Here is a 26,830-nt window from a genome sequence, read left to right as displayed (position 1 = left end):
GATAAAATATAAGGTCACACTAACAAACTTTCAGAATTGGCATGCAAATAGGAAAGTAATTCAATAAAAATGCAATATGGTGCATTTTGGTGGAGGAATCGAATATACACCTCCTCCTTTTAAAATAAAATAGAGAAAATTGTAAAGGGATCTAGAGGTTTAGATTCACAAATCAAGCCAACAAAGCCATAAAACCTCGGTCACTGGCGGGTCGGGTACAGTGGGTGGGGGGGGGGGGGGGTTAGTGTGTAGATACATGCAGGTTCGAGATTTTGCCAGAAAGGAGATGCAGAGCTTCCCGGAGGAAGGGCCCTCCACATTGCTGGAGGTGGTGCGGACGACAGGGGGATTGGAGAAGGGGGTAGTGTCAGCGGTTTACGGAACTATTTTGGAAGAGGAGAAGGCACCACTGGAAGGGATCAAAGCAAAGTGGGAGGAAGAGTTGGGAGAGGTTATAGAGGAGGGGGTCTGGTGTGAGGTGCTCCGGAGAGTAAATGCCTCCACCTCGTGCGCGAGATTGGGGCTGATACAGCTGAAGGTAGTATACAGGGCACACCTCACGAGGGAGAGGATGAGCCGATTCTTTGAAGGAGTAGGAGATGTGTGTGAGCGTTGCAGGGAATGGGGGGGGGGCTAATCACGTTCATATGTTTTGGTCCTGTCCAAAGCTAGAGGATTACTGGAAGGAGGTTTTTCGGGTAATTTCCAAGGTGGTGCAAGTGAAACTGGACCTGGGTCCCTGGGAGGGCATATTCGGGGTGTCTGTCCAGCTAGGGTTGGAAACGGGAGCAGAGGCAGATATCGTAGCCTTCGCCTCGTTGATCGTCCGAAGGCGGATCCGGTTGGGATGGAGAGCAGCCTCTCCACCCTGCGCCCTGGCATGGCGGGGGGACCTGTTGGAATTCTTGACTCTGGAGAAGGTTAAGTTTGAACTGAGAGGAAGGACGGAGGGGTTCTACAATTCATGGGCATTATTCATTATGCACTTTCAAGAACTGGATAACATCGAACATTAGTTGGGGGGGCTGTGTGTATTAAGGGAGGGTGATCCCCAATTCCTTTTTGTCATTTGTTTATGTAAACATGCGGGCTAATGTTTGGGGTTTGGTGGGAGGGTGGAATCGTTGTTATTGTTATAGGGATTGACATTTGTTGCTGATTATTGTTTATTGTTGGTGGGTGTAAATTTGGGAGAAAAACAAAGCCATAAAACATAAAAAAGCACTAGTGTTAATTTCTAAAGTAGAACTTTTGAATTTTCAAAGATCCTTGATTAAATCACACTTGGAGTACTGTGCAATGGGCAAACTAAATAAAACATTACAAGGAAGATTTTTTAATTATTTCACCGTATGCAGACATTGCAGGCTAGGCTAGAATTTATTGCTCATCCAAAGATGTGCAGGTTAGGTGGATTGGCCATGCTAAATTTTCCCTTGGTGTCCAGGAATGTGCAGGTTAGGTGGGGTTACGGGGTTGCAAGGGATAGGGTGGGGACGTAGTTAGGGTTCTCTTTCAGTGGGTCGGTGCAGACTTGATGGGCCGAATGGCCTCCTTCCGCACTGTAAGGGATTCTATGATCCTAAACAATCTTTGAGATGATAATGGCAAGTCATTTTGAACTGCTGCAGTCCATCTGCTTTAGGTACACCCATGGTGATGTTAGGAAGGGAGTTCCAGGATCTTGACCCAACAACAATGTAGGATACAGTGAAATAGTTTCAATTCAGAGATATGTGTGGCTTGAATGGTGGTGGCTTCATCGCTGCTCCATTTCTTCTGAGTGGCAGAGATCATGTGTTGGAAGATGCTGTTGAAGGAGCCTTGATGACGTGCAGCAGTGGATCTTGTAGATGGTACAGACTGCTGCCACTGTATGTCAGTGTTGGAGCGAGTGAAGTTGCAGCTTTACCCATGCTTTTCTGCTCTGTGTGCGCAGCAGCATAAGTAGATTGCGACCAATGTTCCTACTAAGCTGCATACCTGTATGGACACAGGGCAACCTGAAAGGGACAGTGCAGACCTTGTTCCATTTAAACAGGAAATGTGTGCGAATGCATTAAAAACACTGGCCGTGCACAGCAATGACAAAAGGAACAGGTTGGTGCTATATGCAGCTCAGTGATCAAATGGGTTTGCTTAATTATTTCAGCAATTAAGACAACTGCATTTTTTTTTTTTTAAATATACTTATTCAAATTTTTAACAAACCCCCCCCCCCCAACAAGAAGAAACAATAACGCAACAATCAGAAATTATACATTGGATTTCCCCCCTATACAATAATCCCCCATAAAACATTTAAAAACACAAATGGGGGGAAAAAAAACACCTTCACCCAAACGCAACCCCAAAAGAACACCCCCCCCACCCCCCTTGCCCTTGGGCTGCTGCTGACCTCCTCCTAATGCTCTGCGAGATAGTCTAGGAACGGTTGCCACCGCCTGAGGAACCCTTGCACAGACCATCACAAGGCAAACTTTATCCTCTCCAGCTTGATGAACCCTGCCATGTCATTGATACAAGCTGCCACACTAGGGGGCTTCGCATCTTTCCATAGTAGCAAAATCCTCCGCCGGGCTACCAGGGACGCAAAGGCCAGAATACCGGCCTCTTTAGCCTCCTGCATTCCCGGCTCGTCGGATACCCCAAATAATGCGAATCTCCAGCTCGGCTTGACCCGGGTGTTCACCACCCTGGACATAGTCCTCGCAAAACCCCTCCAAAACCCATCCAGCGACGGGCATGACCAGAACATATGGACGTGGTTTGCCGGGCTCCCCGAGCACCTCCCACATCTGTCCTCCATCCCAAAGAACCTACTCAACCTCACCCCTGTCATATGCGCTCTGTGAGTAACTTTGAACTGTATTAGGCTGAGCCCGGCGCAATAGGAGGAAGAATTAACCCTACTCAGGGCATCAGCCCATAGGGCGTCATCTATCTCCTCCCCAAGCTCCTCCTCCCACTTGCCCTTTAACTCCTCCACCGAGGCCTCCTCCTCTTCCTTCAGCTCCTGGTAAATCGCCGAAACCGTGCCTTCTCCAACCCATACACCCGAAATCACCCTGTCCCGAATCCCACGTGCCGGAAGCAGCGGGAATTCCCTCACCTGCCGCCTCACAAACGCCCTCACTTGCATGTACCTGAAAGCATTTCCCAGGGGTAGCCAAAACTTCTCTCCAGCGCCCCTAGGCTCGCAAACGTCCCATCGATGAACAGGTCCCCCACTCTTCTAATCCCTGCCCGATGCCAGCTCCGAAATCCCCCATCCATCCTTCCCGGGACGAACCGATGATTCTCCCGAATCAGGGACTAAACCGAGGCTCCCACCTCGCCCCCGTGTCGCCTCCACTGCCCCCAGATCTTCAGCGTCGCCGCCACCACCGGACTCGTGGTGTACCTTGTCGGCGAGAGCGGCAGCGGTGCCGTCACCAGCACCCTCAGGCTCGTGCCCACACAGGACGCCATCTCTAGCCTCTTCCACGCTGCCCCCTCTCCCTCCATTACCCACTTACGGATCATCGCCACATTGGCTGCCCAATAATAGCCACACAAATTCGGAAGCGCCAGCACCCCCCCCCCCTACTACTACGCTCCAGAAACACTCACTTCGCCCACACAAATCCCATGATGCTCCTGCTTACCCGTTTGAAAAAGGCCTTGGGGATCAAAATGGGAAGGCACTGGAACACAAAGGGAAACCTCGGGAGGACCGTCATTTTGACCAACTGCACCCTACCCGCTAGTGAGAGTGGCAGCATATCCCAACTTTTAAAATCCTCCTCCATCTGCTCCACCAACCGCGTCAAATTGAGCTTGTGCAGGGCCCCCAAACCCCTAGCTACTTGGATCCCTAGGTACCGAAAGCTCCTTTCCTCCTTTTCAGCAGTAGCTCGTCTACCCACCTTCCCTGGTCCTCTGAGTGCACCACAAAGAGCTCACTCTTCCCTAGGTTGAGTTTATACCCCGAAAAGTCCCCAAACTTCCTAAGGATCCGCATGACCTCCGCCATCACCTCCCCTGGATCCGCAACATACAACAAAAGGTCATCGGCATACAACGACACCCGGTGTTCCTCTCCCGCCCCCCCCCCCAGACCAATCCCCTCCATTTCCTCGACTCCCTCAGTGCCATGGCCAGCGGCTCAATTGCCAGTGCAAACAACAAGGGGGATATGGGGCACCCCTGCCTCGTCCCCCGGTACAGCCAAAAGTACTCCGACCTCCGCCGGTTCGTAGCCCCACTCGCCACCGGGGCTCTATTTAGCAGCCTGACCCAACTGATGAACCCCTCCCCGAACCCAAACCTCCGCAACACTTCCCAAAGATACTCCCACTCCACCCAATCAAAGGCCTTCTCCGCGTCCATAGCTGCCACTACCTCCGCTTCTCCCTCCACCGAGGGCATCATAATCACATTGAGGAGCCTCCGCACATTGGTGTTTAGCTGCCTGCCCTTTACAAAACCTGTCTGGTCCTCATGAATCACCCCCGGGACACAATCCTCGATTCTCGTAGCCAGCACTTTTGCCAGCAACTTAGCGTCAACATTGAGGAGCGAGATCGGTCTATACAACCCACATTGCAATGGATCCTTGTTCCGCTTCATGATCAAAGAAATCAGCGACCTGGACATTGTCGGGGGCAAGATCCCCCCCTCCCTCGCCTTATTAAAAGTCCTCACTAGCAGCGGGCCCAGCAGGTCCACGTATTTCCTGTAAAGTTCAACCGGGAACCCATCCGGTCCGGGGCCTTCCCCGCCTGCATGCTCCCCAATCCTTTAACCAGCTACTCCAGCCCAATCAGCGCCCCCAAACCAGCCACCTCCTCTTCCTCCACCCTCAGGAACCTCAGCTGATCTAGGAATCGTCGCATCCCCTCCTCCCCCGCTGGGGGCTCAGACCTGTGCAGATCCCCATAGAAGTCCCTAAATACCTTGTTTATTCTCACCACACTCCGCACCGTATTCCCCCTTCTATCCTTAACTCCACCAATCTCCCTCGCTGCCTCCCTCTTACGAAGCTGATGTGCCAGCATCCGACCCGCCTTCTCCCCATACTCATACGCCGCCCCCTGCGCTTTCCTCCACTGTGCCTCTGCTTTCCCCATGGTCAACAGGTCAAATTCCATCTGGAGGTTCCGTCGCTCCCTAAGTAGCCCCTCCTCAGGGGGGCCTCTGCATACCTCCTGTCCACCCTTAAAATCTCCCCCACCAACCTCTCCCTCCCCTCTCTCTTCTCCCTGTGGGCCCTAATGGAGATTAGCTCTTCCCTGACCACCGCCTTCAACGGCACCCAGACTACCCTCACCTGCACCTCCCCATTGTCGTTGGCCTCCAAGTATCTTTCAATACACCCCCGCACCCGCCCGCACACCCCCTCATCTGCCAACAGTCCCACATCGAGGCGCCACAGCGGGCGCTGGTCCCTCCACTCCCCCAGCTCCACCCAATGCAGGACGTGGTCCGAGATGGCTATGGCCGAATATTCCGTTCCCTCCACTTTCAGGATCAGCGCCCTACTCAAAATGAAAAAAATCTATCCGGGAGTACGCTCTATGGACGTGGGAAAAGAAGGAAAATTCCCTGGCCAGCGGCCTGGCAAATCTCCATGGATCCAAATCCCCCCATCTGGTCCATAAACCCCCTGAGCACCTTGGCCGCAGCCGGCCTCTTACCCGTTCTGGACCTAGAACGGTCCAGTGCTGGGACCAGCACCGTGTTGAAGTCCCCCCCCCACCCCATTATCAAGCTTCCTACCTCCAGATCCGGAATCCGACCCAACATGCGTTTCATAAATCCGGCATCATCCCAATTCGGGGCACATATGTTCACCAGTACCACCCGCAACCCCTGCAACCTACCGCTCACCATCACATATCGACCTCCATTAACCACTACAATATTCAGTGCCTCGAACTACACCCGTTTCCCCACCAGTATTGCAACCCCTCTATCCTTCGCATCCAGCCCTGAATGAAAGACCTGCCCTACCCATCCCTTTCTCAGCCTAACCGGATCTGCCACCTTCAGATGTGTCTCCTGGAGCATAACCACGTCTGCCTTCAGTCCCTTTAAGTGCACGAATACCCGGGCCCTCTTGACCGGCCCGTTCAGGCCCCTCACATTCCCAGTTATCAGCCGGATCGGGGGGCTACTCCTCCCTTCCCCCCCCCCCCCCCCACCCCCGCCGAATAGCCATCTCCTTTTCTAGGCCAGCCACGTACCCACGCCTCCCGCACCCTCCAGTCCCCCAGGCGGCGGACTCCCGCCTTGACTACCTCTTCTACTTCCAGCTCCCCTTTGGCCAATGCAGCAACAACCCAGTTTCCCTCCACCCCCGCCCCCCTTAGATCCTCATCTAGCCATTTTGCTCCCCCCACGACACTCCCGAAAGTAAGCTGACTCTTGCGGACCCCGGCTTCTCCTGCCATTCCATCGACCCCCCAGTGTGAGAATCCCCCCACCCCATGGCAGTCAGTGTGCACTCCTCTCCAGCACCACCCTTCCCCCCACGGCCCCACCCCCATCGTTCCCCAACGTGGGAAAAAGCCCGTGCTTTCCTGAGCCGGCCCCACCCCCTCTGGCGCAGCTCCTTTTTGCGGCCTTATCCCAACTCCCCATCCCCGGGCCTCCACCCGCCCTCTTCCTCCGCGGGGCCCTGCCCCTCCAACACCGACGCCCACACTCTCCCACAGCCCCCACATCAAATCCATTCACCCATCCCCACCCAGCACCAAAACAAAAAGAACATTCCCCAAACGCAGTAAACACAGTAAACATCCCCCCCACGACAAACCCTCAGTTTGAGTCCAACTTTTCAGTCTGGATAAAGTTCCATGCCTCATCAGGCGTTTCAAAATAGTGGTGCCGATCTTGGAACGTGACCCACAATCGCGCTGGCTGCAGCATACCGAACTTCACCCCCTTCCGATGGAGCACCGCCTTAGCCCGGTTAAAACCAGCCCTCTTCTTAGCCACCTCCGCACTCCAGTCCTGGTAAATTCGGATCTCCGTGTTCTCCCACCTGCTGCTCCGCTCTTTTTTGGCCCATCTCAGGATACACACTCTGTCCATAAAGCGGTGGAACCTCACCACTACAGCCCTTGGCGGCTCGTTGGCTTTGGGTCTCCTTACCAGGACCCGATGAGCCCCATCCAGCTCCAGGGGCCACGGGAAAGCTCCCATCAGCGATTTGAGCATCGTGCTCATATCCCCGGCATCGGGCCCCTCCACTCCTTCAGGGAGACCCAGAATCCGAAGATTCTTCCTCCTCGACCTATTCTCCAGGTCCACCAAATTTTTCCGCCCACCTCTTGTGCAGCGCCTCGTGCGCCTCCATCTTCACCACCAGGCCCAAGATCTCGTCCTCGTTCTCCGAGGCTTTTAGCTGCATCGCCGCCCCTTGGGCCTTCTGGGTCTCCACAAGCTTCTCAATCGCCGCATTCATTGGTGCCAGCAGTTCTGTCCTCAGCTCCTCAAAGCAGAATTGAAGAAACTCCTGCTGCTCCTGCGACCACTGCACCCACACTGCTTGGTCTCCACCCGCCGCCATCTTGCTTTTCCTCCCTCACACTTTCTGCTGCACCAGGATCACCTTTTTAACCGCTCCACTCCTGGTTCAATCCATATAATGTCGGGGGGGGGGACCCTGCTGTCACCATCCCACACTGGAAGCCGTTGAATAATTGCCGTTGGGGTCCAAAAGTCCGTTCCCGGCGGGAGCTGCTGAACGTGCGATCTACCTAGGCATAGCCGCAACCGGAAGTCCCAAGACAACTGCAGTTAACTGTACCATAGGTCAGACATGAAAATTTAAAATGAATTAAAATAAACCAAATGTTCATCATGAATATAACTTTCCCTGTTGTGGGAGACATTTCTCTTGATGTTTTGATAGAAAGGCATGAGAGGACTTGCCTCCGATGACAACTGTAATATGGTTCAGTAAATCATATGACAAAGGGCAGAAAAGTTAATAATGGTAATCTTTATTGTCACAAGTAGGCTTACATTAACACTGCAATGGAGTTACTGTGAAAAGCCCCTAGTCGCCATATTCCGGCACCTGTTCGGGTACATGGAGGGAGAATTCACAATGTCCAAATTACCTAATGGCATGTCTTTCGGGACTTGTGGGAGGAAACTGGAATACCCCGAGGAAACCCACGCAGACATGGGGAGAACGTGCAGGCTCCACACAGACAGTGACCCAAGCCAGGAATCGAACCTGGCACCCTGGAGCTGTGAAGCAACAGTGCTAACCATTGTGCTACCGTGAAGCCATTATCATTGGACTGTGTGGCATCCGATCCTTCCATGAATGCAATGCAAATTCACATTTACATACATTGAATTGCTGAAAAATATGACTGTTTAAAACAAAAGTTATTTAATTGCTTTTTCCTTCCTTCAAAATCCAACCAAAACATTCTCCAGGGAACAATAAACTATGTTTTTGATCTTATAGCTAAGGTAAATCTCAAAAGTTCTGACCATTTTGTAGCAGCTTGTTAAATTGTCTTCAAATAATTTGTGTGTGTAGTTTAAAAAAATACTCTGCAAGATTTCTTTTCTGACTTCTGCAGAATCAAGGTAACTGAAAGAGATTCCAACGTTGCATCGCCTCTTGAATGGTGAAAAAGTTCCAAAGCCTCATCTAATGAAAAATGTTATGAACTTAAAAGTTCGAACATACTTCTCTGGTAATGTTTGCTTTCTTACATGTTATAAATATATGGTTCCAATGTTTAGTTAACTAATTATTTGATAATTTCTTATTAGATCAGACCTTCAATTATTTTTGAATTAAAAAAATTAAAAGCCATATCAAGAGATCATAACATTCCGATAAAGGAAGTATCATGACTTACTTTATCCCAAAATTATTAGAGAACCGAGCTGCTTGTTCTTTCTTCTGTTTTCCAATTGCTGAAGTGGATGGGACAGCATTCTCAGTTGGGCATTCCTTTTGCTTAATATTCGTACATCTGCTGTTGAAAATTGCAGGTGTTTCACTTGCACTCGAGCTTCGTCTGCAACATAGTTATGAGATCAACTTAGTGACAACCCAAAAGAAAAAAAAAATAGCATTTAAGAGGAGAGTTTAAGGGCTAACTTGTAAATGGAAATATTTCTTGAACTATAATTTATAAAGTAAAAGTTGATACTCCTTTCTGCAGAACTGTTTCATGGTAAAGGCTGATGATTACCAAGTGCCCAACTCTGCGAAACTGCAAAAGTCAATGTTCATTAGAATACAGCAAAATTGAGGCTACTCATCCGAGTGTGCCTGTGACAACTCTTGAAAGAGCAATTCAATTCATGCCAGAAAACGCTGGATAAACTCAGTAAGCCTGGCAGCATCTGTGAAGAAAGACGTACAGAGTTCATGTTTCGAGTCCATGTGACCCTTTTATTTCTAATTACCAGCAGCTGCAGTATTTTACCTTTATTCAATTAATGCCATTCATCTACCTTTTCCCTTAGACCTGCAAATTAATTATGCTTTAAGTATGTATACAAAGTAAGTTGAATCGCCTGGAATCGAAAGCTAATTATTAATCTTGTTAGGAATTTGACTGTGTAGCAAGAAACAGAGAATAACAGATTGTGACTAGTAAAGTCCCAGAAGGATCGGTGTTTGCATCTCAACTATTCACTCTATTCATCAACAACATATACGATGGGAGACAAAGCCACATATTCAAGTTAACTCATGACAAGGATATATAGCATTATAAGCTGTGTAGATGGAAGCATAAAATGATAAAGATATTAACAGATTAAGTGAATAGGCAAAAATATTTTGCAAATAGAGTTCCATGTAGACAAGTGCGCAGCCATCCACTTTGGATCGAAAAAGAATAGACCTGGGTACTTTTGATGGTGAAAAGCTATAAACAATGGAGTTCCAAAGAGATTTGGGGTGGGGGGGGGGGGGTCCCCAAAAACATAGATCATTAAAATGTCACGGGAAATAACCAAAAAGGCCAATGGAATGCCAGGGGATAGGAAGAGGTAGAAGACGTACTACAGCTACACAAAGTCCTGGTTAGACCACACTTCAGAATACTGCGAACAGTGCAAGGTACCATACCTTAGGAAATATATATTGGCCTTGGAGGGTGTGCAGAATAAATTTACCAGAATGATACCTGGACTAAAAGGGTTTACGCAAACTAGGTTTGTATTTGCCTTGAAAGTAAAAGGTATCAGAGTGGTTTGATCAATGCATTCATGGTAGTAAGAGGAACAGGTAAGGCAGGTAGAGAGAAACCATCTCCGCTGGTTGGGGAATCTACAAATAGAGAGCATTGTCTAAAAATTAAGAGTCAGATCTTTCAGGAGAGAAGTGAAGAAACATTTCTACATGCAAAGAAATGTAGAGGTTTGGAACTCTTGAGCAAATTGCAGCTGATCTATTGTCAATTTTAAATCTGAGCTTAATCAATTTTTATTAACTAAAGTAATAGAGGTGTGGGCAAAGATTGATCAAATTATCTCAATGAATGGAGGAACAAGCACGGGACGTGAATAGGCTACTCTTCTTCTTGTGAAAACAAAGATGAGGAGTCTAATACTGGAGCATTGTCAGACAGAAAGCCAATTTGGGCGATGGGTGAATCATAGAATCTAAAGTGCAGAAGGAGGCCATTCAGCCCATCAAGTCTGCAACGGCATTTGGAAAGAGCACCCCACTTAAGCTCATGCCTCCACCCTATTCCCGTAACCCAGTAACCCCAGCTAACCCCACTAAGGGCAATTTAGCATGGCCAATCCACCTAACCTGCACGTCTTTGGACTGTGGGAGGAAACCGGAGCACCCGGAGGAAACCCACGCAGACACGGGGAGAATGTGCAGACTCCGCACAGACAGTGGCCCAAGCCGGGAATCGAACCTGGGACCCTGTGCTACCTTGCTGCCCACAGTGGGAGTTAAAAAATGGGTAGCAGAATTTTGGATGAGCATGTTTATGTAGGATGAAAGACTGAATGAAGACTAGCCAGGGGAGTATTTAAATAGTCACGGCTGATGAGAACAAAGCAATAACAGATCTCCCCGCGTATTATTAATTATTTATAATTGCTCTACTACCTCACCTCTTTCTACCTGGACGCAGGTTTACAGATTCGTTCTGGAATGCTTGGCCTGTCTACAAGGGAAAACCAGATGCTAAACCAAAACCATGTCTAAATTATGTATTGAGAAGGCTTTAACAAGCCGGAGCAAAGCCAAAAATATGAACAGGTTTGTTCGAGTTTGGCAGATAGACCATTCACAGGTGCATGTTTAGAAGCAGACGGTGTTTGTTTATTGCCATAAATCTAAATCATGAATGAACTATTCCAGTTTCTGTTATATTAAATATTTTTTTCTTTACAAAGCAATGATTTTTGGCTGGACTGTTTTCAGCAAAATAAGCATATAACGGTAACAATACAAATCATGTGGATATAAAAAGAGATTTTCCCAAATTCTGCCCCTGCATCAAGTCGGCAGAATCTCGGCTTACTTCACAGGCACACTTGCTGCATTCTGTAAACAAATCTTTTTTTTAAATTTAGAGTATCCAATTATTTTGTTTTCCCAATTAAGGGGCAATTTAGCGTGGCCAATCCATCTAACCTGGACATCTTTGGGTTGTGGGGGCTGAAACTCACGCAGACATGGGGAGAAAGTGCAAACTCCACACGGACAGTGACCCAGGGCCAGGATTCAAACCCAGGTCCTCAGCATCGCAGTCCCAGTGCTAACCACTGCGCCACATGTCGCCCCTCTATAAACAAATCTAAGTGAATACATGTGTCATAAAAAATGTCTTCCAAAATCTTGCAGATGCAGTGAAATCCTATTACTATCAAATAATAAGTTTATAGCAAAAATATAATTTGCCTGCCCAGTGGTCTGTACAGCCCATATTTTTTTTAATATGTGAAAGTGTAGTTTGAAATCAATGACAGGCCAGTGGGAGGCAATCAAAACTGAGATTCTACGGGCACAATGTAGACATGTCGCCATAAAGAAAAGGTCGGTACTGCCAAATTTAGAGTTCACTGGTTATCTGGAAGCATACAGGGCAAGATAAAGCACAGTCACAGAAAAATCAATACATTAGAAAACCTAGAAGTGGCATAGAAAATACAGGGATGAAATAAAAATGGAAATCAGGAAAGCAATGATGTGTAAACATATTGACAGGTAAAGCAGAGGGAAACCCAAATATGTTCTGTTAGTACATTAAGAGCAAGAGGATGACTAAGGGTAGGGTAGGGCTCATCAGGGATATACAAGGTAACTTGTGTGTTGATGCAGAAAATATGGGCTAGGTTCTAAATGAGCACTTTGTCTCGATCTTCACAAAGGAGAGGAATGAGGCAGACATTCTAGTTACTGAGGAGTGTGAAAAATATTAGATACAATAAGCATAATAAGAGAGGAAGTACTGGTGGGACGAGATCCTTATAGGTGAATAAAGTACCAGGACCCAGGCCATTAAAGGATGCCAGGGCAGAAATGGTGGCTGTCTTGAGGATTACTCAATCCTCATTTCGGTGGTGGCAAATTATTAGAATCAATTTCTTTTTTTCTCCAAATATATATTTTTCAAGGCATTTTCAAACATACAAACAGAATAACAGCCAAACAATTCAATAAAAACCAACACCCACTCCTCCCCGACATCAATCCTTTCTCACATCCCGCCTTTCCCATTTTAACCCCCTTAACCCCCGCCCACTTACTGACCTCTCAAACCTCCTTAAAGAAATCAATAAACAGCTTCCACCACCGGGTGAACCCATCTGCCGATCCCCTCAAGGTGAATTAGAATCAATTTCAAGAGCTAGGATAAATTGTCACCTAGAAAGGCAAGGATTAATCAGGGGTAGCCAACATAGTTGGGTTAAGGAAATGTTGTGCATTACTAACTTCATTAAAGGCAGCAGGTCCATCAGCAAAGAAAACAAATCCATAAAAAACAAAGACAGGGCAGGTCCTCATCGGTTGCAACAAACAGTTAGAGAGGTGGGAGGAACATGATCTGGAGTTGTACCCAACAGAAAACAATGTCACATGAAGAAGTTAGAGGCAACATAGAGAGCCTACCTCTCATGGCAAAGTTAGATACAAAACACACAGAAGAGGAGATTAGCAAAACTATTGACCCACTTGCCATTGGTAAAGTTACAGGTGATGATGCTATACCACCTGAATTCATCAAGCATGGGAAGCGGACAAGAACCAGGGTGACCACAATGATTGCAGCAATTATCAAGGTTACCCCTGCTGAGCATCATGTGGAAACAATTTGAAGGTCAGGAAGTCAAATGTCACATTCAGGGATGTTGCCATACCACCAACCAGCATTTAAAATGTGATGAAGAAGTTTGTGCATAGCCTCACATATCTCGGTTCCACAATCACCAGTAATCTGTCAGTTGATTCTGAAATCAACAAACAAATAGCAAAAGCTATAGCTCTAATGTCCAAGCTGAGTAAGATAATGTGGAACAATAGCAACCTGACTGAATAGCAAGCTGCAAATGGACCAAGTCTGTTTCCCAGTGCACTCCTTTGCAATAGTGAGGCATGCACAACATATACTAGACAGGAAATAATTTTGAACAGTTTCCACCTTCACTGTCTCACACGTATCCTGGACATCTCTTGGTAGGACAAGGTCACTAACTCAGAGATCCTGGAATGTGCAAATTCCATCAGCATGCACTTACTACAAAATGAACAATGTCTGTACTGGTTTGTGCATGTTCACTGACTGGATGACAGCCATACACCCAAAGACTTTATGAAGAACTGGCTACTGGGTCAATATCAGCTGGGCGGGGATAGCTCCAATGCAGGAACATCAGTGAGATTTGAAGATGGTGGACATCAGCACACACAGGTGGGAGATACCTGCCAATGGCCTTGACATCTGCAGCCGGAATATTCAAATGGGGTTTTGGAAGAGGTGAGGAGAAATGGAAAGCCTAGCTGGCAGCAGGATAGGGCTCCTGAGTCATACCAGGCAATGTTGAGCATACAGTTGACCATCAGGATGCAAACCATAGTCTCACAAATTGGTAGGCTGCCCAAAAGAAATAATTAACTTCTTAGCCGGTTTACTCAATCAACCTCAGCCATCTAGCTCTCACTCAACCTATGTTAGTGGTGTTCTTTTAAGTTTAATGATTTTTGCTTGGAACTTAGCACGTCACTTTTTAAACTTAGTACGGAATTTGATTGAATTGAAATCATTTTTTCCCCCAGAAGGTCACTAATAAAACTTTGAGATCACTAATATAACATGCTCCTTGCATCCAAGATGGATTTTTCCTAGTTGGTGCCACCAAACCTTGTTCCAGAGAAAGCAGCTACAAATTCATCTTCCAGACCACGTGAAGAATCTAATTCCCCCATCAGGGAGTTGGTAAGTGGGACGTAAATCGAGCAGAAAGCCCACCATCTTCGCATCTCCCACCACCTCTCCCCAAACCACCTCAGTAAATCTAGAACAGGAAAGGCCAAGAATGGCCTTCCTGCCGCGAGGCCAAATAAGGTCACTAAGTGGCCAAATAAGGGCCATTTAGAGATAAGCACCTCATCGTCCCACTGTGGTATTCTATCAATAGCTGGGGTGTGAGGGGGGTGGGGGGGAATACCATGTGGGGAGGCTGTCAGGAATACCATAGTGGCCTCCCTGCAGGCGGAGGCCCTCCTGATCAAGTACCCTCCGCCCGGTGGTGGGCCCCCGTGGTGGCAAAAGCTGGATCTGCTAAAGAGTCCCCCCTTCTGTACTCCACAATATCGTCCTCTCCTCTCCAGGCTCTGCCTAACTAGCCCTGACAAACCCACACTAAACACCTTTCTTCCAGGGCCTCCTTCACGGCTGTTATTCTAGGACCCGCTGCAGTCACAGCAATGCCCACCACAACTGATGGCACTGCTCAGACTGAAGAGCTGCCAGCCCTCTAATCGGCAAGCAATTCTCGGAGGCCGACTCTGCACTTTTAAAGGCACAGGAACCCCCATGGCAAGCAGTTAACCGCCTGGTTAATATTTAACCACACTGAGGCTCCTGGAAATGGCAGCACCGGGATAGTCACCAACTTTCCAGTCAGCTGATGACTGCTGCGGCCATCAAGTTCAGCCCTAACTTTGCCAATTTAGTTTGTCCATTCTTTATGAAGATTAAAGTCCTCCTCTTACCCCTGATTATTACTTTGGCTTTGTTACAGCTCCAATTATTTATTGTATAATGCTCGGTCCAACAAAATAATTGCTGTTACAGACTGTAACAGTCAATCTGCTCTTTTCAGTTGATCTGTTATTCCTAAACTCAACCATGCTATTTCTATTTCCTGAATTTCCACGTCAAAATTCTCTCTCACTAATTTCCTTATGTGTGGTGAGAAGGGAGGTGGTAAAGGAGCAGCTTCCATGTTCAACAAATCAAACCCCCTTCCCAAATTCCACCTCCAGAATGATGCTGCCCCACCACCAAACACATCTTCCTTTAACCTCCTTTTTCAGCACTCTGAAAGGGTCATTCTCTCTTCAACGCTCCGATCTACTCACTAGTCATCGTAAAGACCCAGTCATTGTAAAGACCCCTCCCTTTTCTACAGCACCTCTTCCACACATGTAGTCAATGTAATGCTTGCTCTTTTACCTCCTCCCTTCTTTCTATCCAAGGCACCAAAGACTCCCTTCCAAGTGAAACAGTGATTAACTGGAACATCTTTCAACGTGGTCTCCTCTACATTGGGGAGATGTAACGCAGACTGGATGACTGCTTTTTGCAACACCCCCATTAAGTCCGCAAATGTGACCCTGAGCTTCCTGCAGCTCGTCATTTCATTCTCTACTTTCCTCCTACTTTGGCCTGTATATCCTGCAAGTATGCCAATGAAGCTCAACCCATGCTCAAGATACAGCATCTTATCTTTTGACTCAGTATTCTACTGGATTCAACACTGACTTCAACAATATCGATCAGAAGCTCAGTTTCCATTGTTTTGCTTTTGTTTTTTTCTGCATTCTTTATTCATTTACTTTGCATGCGAATGGTTCCTCACCAGCTGTTCACACCTCATCTGAACATTTTGTTTCTTATCCATTGCCAGTCCCTGCATTATTTGTACCATTAAACTTTTTATTCCTTAACCTCACCCCATCTTCTCTTTTGTTCTTCTTTTCCACCTACCCCTTTCACTTGCTCAAAATCTGTTACATTTCTATTTTTCTTCGGTTCTGATCAAGGGTCATTGACCTGAAGTGTTAATTCTGTTCCTTTCTACAATTGCTGCCCAACCTGCTGAGCATTTCCAGCATTTTCTACACAAATGCAAGTTTGGTTTTCAAGACTAATGCTGGTTTAGCACAGTGGGCTAAATAGCTGGCTTGTCATGCAGAACAAGGCAGCAGCGCAGGTACCGGCCTCCCCGAACAGGCCTCGGAATGTGGCGACTAGAGGCTTTTCACAGTAACTTCATTGATGCCTACTTGTGACAATAAGCGATTATTATTATTACTAATTTTAATTAACATTGCCCAATGAAAATGATGCTTGGTAAGTAGTTATGGTTAGATTGAATCCACCTACTTGCCAGAGCTTCACTGTCCAGGTTTGCTCTGCATGTTCGAATTTCTTGTCTGATCATACAACTGAGAAAAGCCATTTGGATGAAAGAGTAGATGACTGCCAGTATTCTTAGAACTCATCAGCAAAAGTGAGCTCACCTTTGAGAGGAAATTGAAAAGAAACCAAATTGGAAAGGCTATTTTGATTTTACTTGTACTGCCTAGTACTAGTTTTCGTACCGTTTTGAATTAACTCTTTGTAGAAGTCTTGAAAGAGCTCGAGGTGAATTTAACATGGTTGCTTCCTTGTTCTTCCCACTGAACAGGCTGGTTTTTACTTTGTTTGTTTCCAACCCAGCTAACTTTTCACATTCTGGATCATCTGCTATAACTTCAGTCAATGGCACAGATACTGGTTCCACACACTTGGTCAAACTGTTATAATCTGTAATAAAAGAGTGGAAAATGAGATTACCAAATTCCTATAAAATTATCAAAATGGTTTGAATAAAGTTTATTTTTCAGCATTTTTCACATTAAACTTAGGGGTAAGCAATGGGACACTGTTTGACACTTGGAAATTAAATACAAGCCACATTGTTCAAGTGGTCCTTCTTCATCCCTTTTCATATCATCCACCATTCTGTTCACCAATTCTTTTTAAAACAACCGGCTAATTAATACAGGAAATCAGCTAACCACCAGTTATGCTGGCTAATCTTATGGCTTTTCATAAGCTTTAACTGAGAAGGACTACTAGAATATTGGACAGAGGCAAAAGTAGGCTTCCCAAAGTTCCAAATTGAATCCAGCTACTTCAGGATACCCCTCCAGCCTCAGTTAAGGCACTGGTGTTAGAACTAATACTAATCTTGTATATTAACATTAGAAATACAAGGGCTGCTACTGAAACAATTTAGTAAAATCCAGCTATTTGACTGATTTAGGGGCTGGTTTAGCACAGGGCTATATCGTTGGCTTTGAAAGCAGACCAAGGCAGGCCAGCTGCACGGTTCAATTCCCATACCAGCCTCCCCAAACAGGCGCCGGAATGTGGCGACTAGGGGCTTTTCACAGTAACTCCATTTGAAGCCTACTTGTGACAATAAGCGATTTTCATTTTCTCATAAAGGTGTGAGTCTATTGTTAGGAGGTTACATTATTCTGTCAAGAATTTTCTGAAGGTGTTCTGCTGCTACACTTAAGGGCTATAAAGCCAGCTGAAGTTCCTCCATGAACAATACTATTGGAACTAGTTCCTTGCAATTTTCCAAAAAGGAAGAACAGAAATGAATACAGAAAAAAAGACTGGAAAAGGGGATTGGAGTCAACTGTCCCGGTTGAAGAGCTAGCACTGTAAATGCTGTACTGCAATTTATATTGACTATATATCAATATGAAAGGATGATCATTTGTTATACTTGGGACTTTCCTTTGGGCACGGCGTTAGCATGGCTGTGAAAGATTTAATGACTTTTGAGAGTGGAGATGTGAGCAGTTGCAGGAAAGGTGGCTCTCCTCTTGGAAACTCCAAATTAAGTACCTTTAGCCCGAAAATGGATCGCCAAGCCAAAGAAACCCCTCACCCTCCCCCGAATATCACCATATACCCAAAGATTTGTCCGCGAAACAGCAAAAGGGTTGGAGAGACACTAAGGGCAGCAAGAGCCAGGAAGGAAAGAATGAGACGGTGGATGCGAGGAGCGAGGCAGAGTGCTTTCATTTTTGCAGGTTTTATACCCATACCCCCACCAATGAGCTCCTCCAGGTCAAGATTCCCCTCCCCCACCCCCCTCCTCCTCCATGGAGGCTGGACACAGCTCTCCTTGCTGACAAAGTGTTCTGTGAGAGAATGTCATAAGCCATCGATGGATATGTAACCTGCAACCAGAATGGGGTCTCACCCTCCACATTCTGAGAGGCACTGAAGGCGGTAATAGGGAGGAAAATAATTGCATATAGGGCACTCAAGCACAGGGATGAGAGGGCAGCTAGACAGCAGGTGGAGTTGTGGACAGTGTGGAAGGATGTTACAAGTTACAGAGGGACATAGGTAAGCTGCAGCGCTGGGCTGAGAGGTGGCAAATGGAGTTTAATGCAGAAAAGTGTGAGGTGATTCATTTTGGAAGGAATAACAGGAAGATAGAGTGCTGGGCTAATGGTAAGATTCTTGGCACTGTGGATGAGCAGAGAGATCTCGGTGTCCATGTACATAGATCCCTGAAAGTTGCCACCCAGGTTGAGAGGGTTGTTAAGAAGGCGTACGGTGTGTTAGCTTTTATTGGTAGAGGGATTGAGTTTCGGAGCCATGAGGTTATGTTGCAGCCGCATTTGGAGTATTGCGTGCAATTCTGGTCGCCGCATTATAGGAAGGATGTGGAAGCATTGGAAAGGGTGCAGAGGAGATTTACCAGAATGTTGCCTGGTATGGAGGGAAGATCTTATGAGGAAAGGCTGAGGGACTTGAGGCTGTTTTCGTTAGAGAGAAGAAGGTTAAGAGGTGACTTAATTGGGGCATACAAGATGATCAGAGGATTGGATAGGGTGGACAGTGAGAGCCTTCTTCCTCGGATGGTGATGTCTAGCATGAGGGGACATAGCTTTAAATTGAGGGGAGATAGATATAGGACAGATGTCAGAGGTAGGTTCTTTACTCAGAGTAGCAAGGGCGTGGAATGACCTGCCTGCAACAGTAGTGGAATCGCCAACACTAAGGGCATTCAAATGGTCATTGGATAGACATATGGACGATAAGGGAATAGTGTAGATGGGCTTTAGAGTGGTTTCACAGGTCGGCGCAACATCGAGGGCCAAAGGGCCTGTACTGCGCTGTAATGTTCTATGTTCTACTCTACAGCTCCGACCATGGAACTACTGGCAGAGAGGAAAAAACTTACAAATGAAATTTGACATGTCCTTCACCAGGAAAGCAGCAAACTAACCCGCCAGACACGGGGACCTTTTATGAACATGGAGATAAGGCCAGCCGCCTGCTGGTTCACCAGCTGAGAAAGCAGGCAGCCATGATGGAAATAGCACAGGTGAAGGACAGGAACGGTAAACTAGTTGCAGCAGCAGACAAGGTCAATGAAGCCTTCACGACTTTCTACGGAGAGCTGCATACCTCACTGCAGCATTGGTCCCACACCTATGGGAGGTGTTCAATGACTCACTATCGAGGGGGACCCTGCCACCCATGCTGGCACAGGCTTCGATATCTCCGATCCCTAAAGGGAACAAAGACCCAACAGTGTGCAGATCATACAGACCAACCTCACTCCTAAACAATGCCACCAAAGTACTGGTGAAGGCCCTGGCAAGATGACCGAAGAGTTGCGTGCCAAAGGTAGTCCAGAGGACCAGATGGCTTTGTCAATGGCAGACAACTAACAGCGAATATTAGATGCCTGCTGAACGTGATCATGATCCCACCAGAGGGACTGACGGCAGAGGTAATCATCTCCCTAAACGCAAAGAAAGCCTTCGACAGTGCTGAATGGAGGTAACTCACGGTTTGGGTTCGGGCTAGGGTTCACCTCCTGCGTGAAACTACTGTACAGAATTCCCATGGTGGGCATATGGACAATCACCTCCAGCTCTGGATACTTACTGCTGCAGAGGCACAAGGCAGGGATGCCCATTATCCCTGCTATCATTTGCCCTGGCAATTGAGCAACTGGCAATCACTCTTACATAAGCAAAGGGGTGGAGAGGCATCCAAAGGGAAGACAGAGAGCATAAAGTCTCACTCTATGCGGATTACATGCTCCTCTACATCTCAAACACACTGGATTTCAATACCCGAGGATCCAAATAGCCCACGACTGGATGGATTCCATAGATGGAATCTGTCGAGTCTGATTGAGGAAGTAAAGAGGGACCTACAGAGCTGGGACTAGTGAGGACAGACGGTCAAGATGAATGTGCTGCCCAGGTTCCCTGCCAATCTTCATCCCAGGGGCGGGGCGGGGGGGGAGCCCGAGGATCAGGAAAAAGGTACTACAAAGGAAAAACAAACTTGTGGCCTGGCCCTCCCAAACCTCCAATTCTACCAAAGGTGCGGGGGTGCGTCAAGGAGCCAAAGGCAGAATGGGTCAGGATGGAGCAGAGTTCCTGTCCAGGGTGTACCTCTTGAGCACTGGCCACAGCCATACTCCCACCCCCCCCCCCCAGCCAAATACTCAAAAGGTCCAGTGGTAGTGGCCATGCTGGGAACGTGGAACGAACTACGGCACCACTTCGGTCTGACCGCAATGCCCAACATTGCAAAAATCACAGAGTCATCCCCGCGCCAATGGATGCCTTGTTCAAAAGGTGGAGGCAGGATGAAGGGACACTGATGGTAGGGGACCTATACATACATGGCAGAGTAGCGGCCCTGGGGGAACTCATGGAAATGCTCCAACTCCCGAAAGGGTACAAGCTAAGTTACAGACAATTCAGAAAATTGCTTCGAAAAGAGACAACGACGTTCCACCACAGACCAGGACACTCACTACTGGACAGACCTCTGACCGTGGGCGAACAAGGGGATTGACATGTACAAACAGATACTAGAAGACGCACTTACACTCCTTGATGAGACACAGAAGAAATGGGAAGAGGGGTTGGGCATGGAGATAGGGGGAGAACATAGGATGAAAGCACTGTACAGGGCGAACTTCACTTCTTCATGCGCAAAGCTTTTAAAGGAAGTGCACAGGCACACTTAACCAGAACACACATGAGCGGGTTCTTTCTGGAGGCGGAGGTCAAGTGTGAACGGTGCTAGGGAGGCCCAGCCAACCACACCCATATGTTCTGGCCTTTCCCCAGGCTTGTCGGGTATTGGACGATCTTCTTTGAGGACAAGTCCAAGGTTGTGGGATGAGGGTGGAGCCATGCCCACTAGTGGCGGTCTTCGGGGTATTGGAGCAACCAGAGCTCTTTATGAGGAGAGGAGCATACACCCTAGCCTTTGCCTCCCTGATCGCCCGCCGAAGACTCCTATCTGGCTGGCAATCAGCAGGGCCACCCAAGCCCGCAGACTGGCAATCCGATCTGGCAGAATTTCTGAAACTAAAATAAAATACATCATCCGGGCTCAAAGGAAGCCTTCTATAACTCGTGGAGGCCATTCACCAGCATGATCCAAGACCAGTAGCTTGTGTGTTAACAGTAAACAGTTCACAATAAAGTCATTTTGATCAAGTTAACTCCCATACTACATTTGAATCACCTCTAAGCAGGAGATAATCAGCAGTAATATGCTGCTTTAGAATAAATATAGAATGATTACCTGATGACATTGTTTGGTTGACCACCTCCTTTTTGTTTGGAGTTTCAGATTCGGTGCACAAAGTTCTTTTTCTAATGCTCGCCACTGCTTTGGGCAAACTATCAGATTTTGCAGCGTGTTTCAATTTTATTGCACTCTGCGACATTGGTTGGTTGACCACCTTTTTGTTTGGAGTTTCAGATTCGGGGCACAAAGTTCTTTTTCTAATGTTTGTTACTGCTTTGGACAAATTGGGCGAACTATCAGATTTTGCAACGTGCTTAGATTTTATTTCACTCTGTGACATTGGTTGGTTGACCACCTTTTTGTTTGGAGTTTTAGATACCGTGCACAAAGTTCTTTTGCTATTGCTTGCAACTGCTTTGGACAAATTGGGCAAACTATCAGATTTTGCAGCGTGCTTAGATACTGCACTCAGTTTAGATACTTTGGATTTTTCCATTCCTTTTGCTTTTTCTACAACACTCAATGGTGGCTCTTCCTGGAATGCTTCACATTCATCTAGATTGCCCTCAACTGCAGCATGTTTTGTTCCTGACCTTTGGTTTACAAGTCTTAATTTTGTTTTTTGCTTGGGAGTAAAAGGTAGTTTAGAGGTAGATGAAGGTTCATTTGCTAATTTTTCCTGTAATTCCTCCACATTATTCTTCAAGGGAAGTACAGCAGACTTTTTTCCAGCTTCTTCTGATTTGGTTGTTTTTTTCACTTTAGAAGTTTCTTTGTATGCCAGCAGTTTAAGAAAGGGCATGGGTTCACTTAGTAAATGATCTTGTTTTTCATCCATGGCAGCAACTTCTTTTTCTGCTGTTTCCCTATGTTTTCCTTTCTTTATGTTTGAGACAGATTTATTTTCCTGCATATTTGGCTTCTGGCTCTTCCTTGGTATAATAACCTGTGACTCGAAACTGAAGCTTTCATTTTCCGTCAATTCAAATTCAAAGTCATTGTACTTCAGGGCTGAAATGCTAGTTGCAACTTGTGCTGCTGGTGGCATCACAGAAACAACAGGTCTGTGGAAGAAATTTGGGAAACAGGATTGAATTAGATACTGCAACCGTTGATATTCATATAAAAACTCAATTTTGATCTGAAGAAAAATTCCTGCTATTCATTAATTTTGTTTTGAATTAGCATTAATATTCTTTCACATGGCAACAAGGGGCCTTTGGTCAGGACATATTCAGCACAGGGTCTAGTTTCTGTGCAAAACAATTGTGCATAATAATAATTTGCTGTCATTTATATTTGGAATTGTTAGAAAAATAAATTGTTCTGGTTTTCTAAACCTCTCCACCTCCCTCTTCTCCATAAAACCAAACTCTTTGATCAAGGTTTTAAAACTCCACCAACATCTCATTTAGCCTGGTCATTTTTGTCAGACTAGACTGCTGTGAAGCACCTTGGAATGTTATTCTTTGCAACTGCAAGCTGCTGTTGTTGTGATTGTAGTCTTGATTCTCTTCAATGGAGGGTGGCTGCACAGCAACATTTTATTTTTTTAATAATATTTTTATTAACGTTTGCATTTAAGCTGGTCACAGCAGCATTTTAGCAGTTTTGCATGCACCTGGTCTATCTCAATACAATATTGAGAGGCAGGGGTTCCCAAACTGGGTTCCGGGGTAAGCAATGCTTTAGTGTTATTATAGCAAACGCGCAATAATGACAACTTAATGTGGTTTAATTTTTCAGTATAATAAGAATGTTTGTATGGGGTTCGTTTAGTACTTTTGGAGGTCAAAAGGGTTCTGCGGCAGAAATACTTTGGAAAATCCTACTGCTATCATGGTCTCCCTTGATAAAATGTAAGACAATTTTGAAATAAAGACAGACTTCAAAATTAATTAGTTTGCATTCAATTGCTAGCTGCCGTTTGAATCAGAGAAGTCAGCTATCCAAAACACATGGATGCATTGGCTCACGCTCTTCCAGAGCATAAAACCAAAGACAGATTTATGTTTTTCAAACAATCTCTTTAAGAATAGTTTATCATAGAATTTACAGTGCAGGAGGAGGCCATTAGGCCCATCGAATCTGCATCGGTCCTTGGAAAGAGCACCCTACTTAAGCCCACACCTCCACCCCATCTCCGCAACCCCACCTTACCTTTTAGACACTAAGGGGCAATTTAGCATGGCTATTCCACCTAACCTACACATCTTTGGACTGTGGAAGGAAACCGGAGCACCCGGAGGAAACCCACGCAGACATGGGGAGAAAGTGCAAACCCCACACAGACAGTCACCTGAGACTGGACTTGAGCCTGGGACCCTGGAGCTGTGAGGCAGTAGTGCCGCCCGTTCAACACAGTCAATGAGTAAAGTCTCTGCGAGTGAGAGTGAGTGGGAGAAGTCCAAGGTTCTCAATTTGGTAAACTATGTTCTCCCTTCGGAGGAGAATTGCTACTAATTTGTGTTGTGGTTTCTCTCTCTCCCAGAGGGCAAATCGGGAAGCAATTCAGTATCTCTTGCCATATAAATTTATGCAAGTTCATTCTCTTGCAGGAGGAGGTTGAGTTCACCCACCACATCGCCTCACACCAAACCCCCCAACCTATTCCCCCCCCACCCCCCCCAACTCCTTCCATTTACTCTAGATCCTCACCACTTGCTCTATCAACCACGTATGTATCTCCAATCCTGCCCTGTCCCAACTTATCCGGGAGCAGCAGTTGCTCCAACTGTGTGGGCTCCGGCGGCTTGGGAAAATCCCTCCACACCTTCCGCGCAAAGTCCCGCACCTGCATATATTTAAACTCACTGCCCCTCGGTATCTCAAACGTCTCCGCACTCATCCAGTCCCGCAAAATTCCCTTCTGACAACAAGTCCCTAACCCTCTCCAGCCCCACCTCCCTCCATTTCCCTTGCATCTCCCCCGCTTGAATCTGTGGTTCCCATCCCATGGCGTCAGCACCGACATTTTCGCCAACTCAAAATGCTTCCTCCACACCCTAACTATCGATTGCAACACCGGGCTCCCCTTAAACATCCCCAGAGCTAACAGTAGCAGGGTCATATCCTCCTCCTCTCCACCGACCCCCCCCCCCCCCCCCCCCCCACTTCCCACCTTTCTGTCTCTGCAACAGGGCCCTCTTTACTCTCGACAACCTCCCCGCCAATATGAACTTCAAGATCAATGTCTCCACCCTCCGGAAGAAGGCCTTAGGAAGAAAGATCGGGAGGGTCTGAAAGACAAACAGGAACTTTGGCAGCACATTTGTCTTTACCACCTGCACCTTTCCTGCCAGCGTCAAGTTCAAAGTGTCCCATTCTTAAAATCCAGCTTACCTCCTCCACTAATGTTGTCCACCCGTACATCGCAGCCCATTCTCGCGTCACCCGAATCCCCAAATACCTAAGCCTCTCCCTAGCTACCTTAAACGGCAATCCCCCCAAATTAACCTCACACCTCACCACATTCACCGGAAACACCTCGCGCTTCCCAACATTCAACTTATACCCACCCAGAGAAGGCCCCAAACCTCTATAACTGGCCCATGATCCTGCCCATACTCTCCAGCGGGTCCAACACAAACAATAACAGGTCGTCCGCGTACAATGACACTTGATGCTTCATGTCCCCCATCATAATCCTTCGCCCTCAGCAGACCATTGAAGGGCTATTGACAAGGGGTCAATTGACAGTGCAAATAACAGCAGGGACAGCGGACATCCCTGCTTCGTTCCTGTACAGTCCAAAGACTGGTGAACTCATCTCGTTCGTGCGCACACTTGCCACTGGGCCACATACAACAGACACACCCATGCCACAAACTTCGACCCAAATCCAAACCTTTCCAGAATTTCAAGTAAGTGCCTCCACTGGACCTGACAAAGGCTTTCTCCGCTTCCATAGAAACAATAACCTCCGGTGACTGCCCCCGTGAGGAGTATAACAACAATTAACAGCCTTAGATATTGCTGGAGAGCTGCTCTTCCCAAATATTGGCGGGGACGTTGTCGAGGGTAAAGAGGGACAGAAGGGGGGGGGGGAAAGAGGAGGATATGACCCTGCTACTGTTAGCTCTGGGGATGTTTAAGGGGAGCCCGGTGTTGCAATCGACAGTTAGGGTGTGGCACCAGTTGAGGAAGCATTTTGAGTTGGTGAGGATGTCGGTGCTGATGCCATGGATGGGAACCACAGATTAAGCGGGGGAGATGCATGGGAAATGGAGGGAGGTGGGGCTGGAGAGAGTTAGGGACTTGTTGTCAGAAGGGAATTTTGCGGGACTGGACGAGTGCGGCGACGTTTGATCCTTAGAAACCAACCCTGGCCTACATCCTTCCATCTTCCCCGCCAACTGCTTAGCCAATACTTTCACATCCGTATTCAACAACGAGATGGGCCTGTACAACCCACAGTCCAGTGGATCCTTCCCCTTCTTTCGAATCAGTGTAATCGACCCGGTGTCAGTGTAATAATAATAATAATTTTTATTGTCACAAGTAGGCTTACATTAACACTGCAATGAAGTTACTGTGAAAATCGCCTGTTCGGGTACACAGAGGGAGAATTCAGAATGTCCAAATTACTTAACAGCACATCTTTCGGGACTTGTGGGAGGAAACCTGAGCACCCGGAGGAAACGCACGCAGACTCAGGGAGAACGTGCAAACTCCGCACAGACAGTGACCCAAGCTGGGCATCAAACCTGGGATCCTGGTGCTGTAAAGCAACAGTGCTAACCACTGTGCTATCGTGCCGCCCTGGCTACTCCGCCTTCTCCGCCACCCCACTAAACATCCCCAGCAAGTGAGGTGCCAACACTGTCACAAAACCTTTTTAAAAACTCCACCTGAAAGCCGTCCGGCCCAAGAGCCTTCCCCAACTTCTTTCCCTGGATACTGTCAATCACCTCCCTCAGCCCCAGTGGCTCCTCCAATGCCGGACTCTTCTCTTCCTCCAACTCTGGGAGCTCCAACTCATCCAAAAACCATCCCATATCCCCCTCCTCTCTGCCCTGCTC

The 26,830-nt window shown here is 47.1% G+C and overlaps 1 protein-coding gene across 2 annotated transcripts in view; it reads right to left on the bottom strand.

The window, feature by feature from the left end:
* Positions 1-26,830, bottom strand: part of LOC140429746 (uncharacterized) — a 196,602-nt gene that overhangs the window by 89,351 nt on the left and 80,421 nt on the right. For both annotated transcript variants that reach the window (XM_072517106.1, XM_072517107.1), the window contains exons 8-10: positions 21,864-22,873; positions 16,826-17,030; positions 8,874-9,035 (exon numbers count right to left, since the gene is read on the bottom strand). In XM_072517106.1, coding sequence (XP_072373207.1) covers positions 8,874-9,035; positions 16,826-17,030; positions 21,864-22,873 — 1,377 coding nt within the window. The remainder of the gene's footprint in view (positions 1-8,873; positions 9,036-16,825; positions 17,031-21,863; positions 22,874-26,830) is intronic.

This window comes from Scyliorhinus torazame, chromosome 9 (assembly GCF_047496885.1).
Source record: "Scyliorhinus torazame isolate Kashiwa2021f chromosome 9, sScyTor2.1, whole genome shotgun sequence".
In the NCBI taxonomy this organism is placed as follows: Eukaryota; Metazoa; Chordata; class Chondrichthyes; order Carcharhiniformes; family Scyliorhinidae; genus Scyliorhinus; species Scyliorhinus torazame.
The sequence above is the reverse complement of the archived record's forward strand: the minus strand, read 5'-3'. Positions and strand labels throughout refer to the sequence as shown.